This window comes from Octopus bimaculoides, chromosome 7 (genome assembly GCF_001194135.2).
Source record: "Octopus bimaculoides isolate UCB-OBI-ISO-001 chromosome 7, ASM119413v2, whole genome shotgun sequence".
Classification (NCBI taxonomy): Eukaryota; Metazoa; Mollusca; class Cephalopoda; order Octopoda; family Octopodidae; genus Octopus; species Octopus bimaculoides.
This window is the reverse complement of record NC_068987.1, coordinates 4,595,604-4,599,265: the sequence shown is the minus strand read 5'-3', so window position 1 is coordinate 4,599,265 and position 3,662 is coordinate 4,595,604. Positions and strand designations below refer to the sequence as shown.

The following is a 3,662-nucleotide window of genomic DNA, read 5'->3' as shown; positions in this document are numbered from 1 at the left end:
ATAATAATAATAATAATAGTCAAGTTGAAGAGCATGATTCGATTGTAATAGATATCTATTACAATTGAATCGCATTCTTCATTTTGACTGTTTACCTTTGTGAAGAGTTACATCAATCCTTTTTAAATAATAATAATAATAATAATAATTAATTCGTTTATTAGCCACAAGGGCTTACATAAAATTACATTAAGAGACATACAACAACATAAAAAACAAAAACAGGACAATATAATGGGTTTTACAATGTGTAAACAATATAATAATGATTAAAATGAAACAATTTAAAACTCCCAATAGGGGAGGCACATTAAGGACCTCGTAAAAAAAAAACCCACAAAAGCCACGGGTGCCTGAACAACAGGGCAAGAGCCCTTCTCCTTTTGTTTATAGGTGCACATTCAGAATTGGTCCTTTCACATTGGCGATTCTTCCAACATTCACTCACCTTTCAACAAACTTACTACAAGGCAAACACTTCCCTCTCCACCCTCAACTTTTAGGGTGAGCGACTTTTGTTTGTATTCCGACGTAGAGATGGTCTCAAGTGGATTGGTATCAAAAGGGATAATCTGAGATGTACATCAGAAGAATCATAAAGAAACATAGAAGGACAGGATTAGAAGCAAGAATAAGAAATCTTTTAAAATAGCAGACTGGAATGTCGTCAGTTTGAATTGACAGCAAATAAGGTAGCTTGCTGCAGGTTGGCAGCTTTTCAAGAGAAAGTTCTAGTTTGAGTTCAATGACCAACCAGAAATACATCAGTAGAACATAAACTGGAATGTATTGGTTTTGCTGTCTTCATGTATTTGACTCACCCTGTATGGGAGAGGGGGGTGGGGAGAGAAAGAGAGAGAGAGAGAGAGAGAGTATTATAATGTGAGCCTGGAATTTATCAAAGCCATGCAATTTAGAAAAATGAAGAGGAATGTAAAAAGGATTAAAGAGCTGCAAGAAGCATTTCTTTCTGTCTGTTTGTAGGTAGAAATTATGTGACATTGAACCCTAAGAGGAGCCTCTATGTGGTTACATGGCTTGCTAGAAATAGCAATTAATTTGCTTTCAAATTATATCATATCATCTTGAAAAATGAAGAACACATTGGATAATTCAGTCTTGAATACACATTTAGAATAGTCAGGATGGCATGAGTGGAATTCTGTTGATCATATTGTCGGTTTCCCCAGAACACATCTTGGGGTTAAATAATACAAGTTTACATTATGATTGAAAAGGTCATGAAATTCTGCTGAGTTCAACAGAATTTTCCATTGCAGAAAATTCTGTTGACTCTGGAGATAAAGAATCTAGAACGCACAAGAGTTTATTCCAATTGCCTTGTCCAAACTCCAAAACTAGAAGTAGTCTTGAACTTAGCACCACCTGAAGTCAGATTGTTGCATTAATGGTGAAAGAAACACCATCTCTTTGGAACTTAATAGTTTAATATTCCGTCAATTTATTTATCTGAAACTTACTGCTAACATTTATAAATTACTAGTATAAAAAGATAGCAAATAAAATAAAAGAGCAAATAAAAGAAAAGAAACAGATTAGTAAATTAAATTGAATGATCATTATTCCATCATAATGAATTTTAACGAAGTAAGTTTATTCTTTAGAATAAAGCAATTATTTTATTCTCATTGTTAATCTAGCCCAAAACAATGAGGATAGCCAATTTGTCTTTAATTGGTGGCGTCGTCAACTGTGGCTTAACTGAGCTATTTTATTCTGTAGTCTTTGGTTAAATATTAAAATATATACTGGTGTTAAGAAAGGCATCAAGCTGTAGAAACAATGTCAAAAGAGACATTGAAGCTTAGAGCAGTCCTCTGGCTCTCTAGCTCCTGTCAAACCATCCAATCCATGCGAGCTTGGAAAACAAGATATTAAATGGTGATGACAAAGATATTGGAATTTATTGTGGTTCTTGTCCAACATTTAAAAGATTAACAAAAAGGTTTTGTAAATTTGTTGGGGAAATAAATTGATGTAAATATTAATTAGTTTATCTTATGTTGTAAATAAATATTTACTTAGAAAAACAGTTAATCATTAAACTATTTTACACTTATTAATGTTGTTTTTATCTGAAATGAAAAGTTTTGTTAGCAGTTAAGATATTTTCAAAACAACAGTAGCAAAGTTCTGTTTCATCTCTTTTGTGCATGTACAAAGTTTGTTTATCTTGTGATATCAAGGAATGCTGCATGCTATTGTTGTTTATGGTGGTTGTGGGCACAATCACATACTTTCTTTGTTGTGTATTATTTTTCAGCACCAAAGACTCTGCCATTGGTGAAGACTTTGGTAAAATTAAATTATTTCCAGACATTATTTATTTTATTTTTAGCTGCTCAGAATGTCATATGACTTAAAATATATTCTTTGAAATAAATATAAAATATCTAATCTGAAAACTAATGCAGGAAAATTCTCATTATTAAATTTATGATACTCATTCAAAGATTTTGGGATATAATCATTGAGCGATGTAATTATGCAAATGAACCGATTTAAAGGGCTTGTTAATGAAGGGGTCAATAGTTCTTTCATTAAGAATTACTTAATTAATCAGATTTAAATTTTCGGTTTCAGTTTGTTTATTATAATTATTTAGTTATATGTTCGAGTTGGTTTACATAAAACAGCTGAGAGTTATGTCAGTATCTTAATGTTTCCACTTAGTATGATTAATTCAATATTTATATCTAGTTTTCTACATTCTTTCTTAATTCATAATTATGGAGATTTTTTTTTTTTTTGCTTCAGATGTTTTTTTTTCCTTCTTTTGAAATGTGAACAGTTTGTACAATTGTGTCATTTTTAAAATACAATGTCTTCACAAATGTGGGTATTCTTATGCCTGTGCAAACGGCTGGATTGTATACCTCACAACTTATACACCATTATTTTAGACTAAGTAAATTCACAGCTGAGATTGTATTTAATATTTCCTTAAACATTTTCTCTTTAATCTTGTTGTGGTAATCACTGCTTTAGTAATTTTTCTATCTAAAAGACACAAAAGACAAATACATTTTCTTACATCTAAGATATGGTCTGTATATAAATTACACTTTAAAAATAAAGGTAAGTGATCGACACTATTTACTTCATTGAATTTATGTTCATTGCTATAAAGTTTTGCAAACTTTGTTGTGTAGGAAGAAGAGGAACGCGAAGAGGCCGAAAGGAAAAAGAGACAGGAAGAGGTAAGAATCCATATTTAATTTTCAATTATTTTTCAAAGAATTTCATACATTATACATCATATTACTCACGGTAGATTTACATTATTTTTTTTTTCTTCATTTTCATTAGACAACACCATTATCACATCACTACATATTTTTTAAAACTCTTTTTTTTTTTAGTTTGTAAATGTTTATCATCACTCATCATTCAGTTATATTAGTCTATGATATTATTATTTTTCCTTCTTACACCCCCCACCCACCCATCTATCCTTTCCTTATATTTGTTGCACTTCTACATCAGTCTTAGGTGAAAGCTATGTCGCTGATCTCTTAGTTAGATGCACCCTTTCTATGCTGTGTAAAATGTGAGGTGTTTTACTTTGTTTTGTTGGTGTTGTAGAGCAACAGAATAGTTTAATTATAAAAAAACAAAAAAAAAAACAATGCATGCACTTT

The 3,662-nt window shown here is 30.9% G+C and overlaps 1 protein-coding gene across 2 annotated transcripts in view; it reads left to right on the top strand.

Annotated features, from left to right (window-relative positions):
* The window catches only part of LOC128248317 (troponin I-like), a 59,071-nt gene that overhangs the window by 16,434 nt on the left and 38,975 nt on the right, over window positions 1-3,662 (top strand). For both annotated transcript variants that reach the window (XM_052969181.1, XM_052969182.1), the window contains exon 2: window positions 3,174-3,221. In XM_052969181.1, coding sequence (XP_052825141.1) covers window positions 3,174-3,221 — 48 coding nt within the window. The remainder of the gene's footprint in view (window positions 1-3,173; window positions 3,222-3,662) is intronic.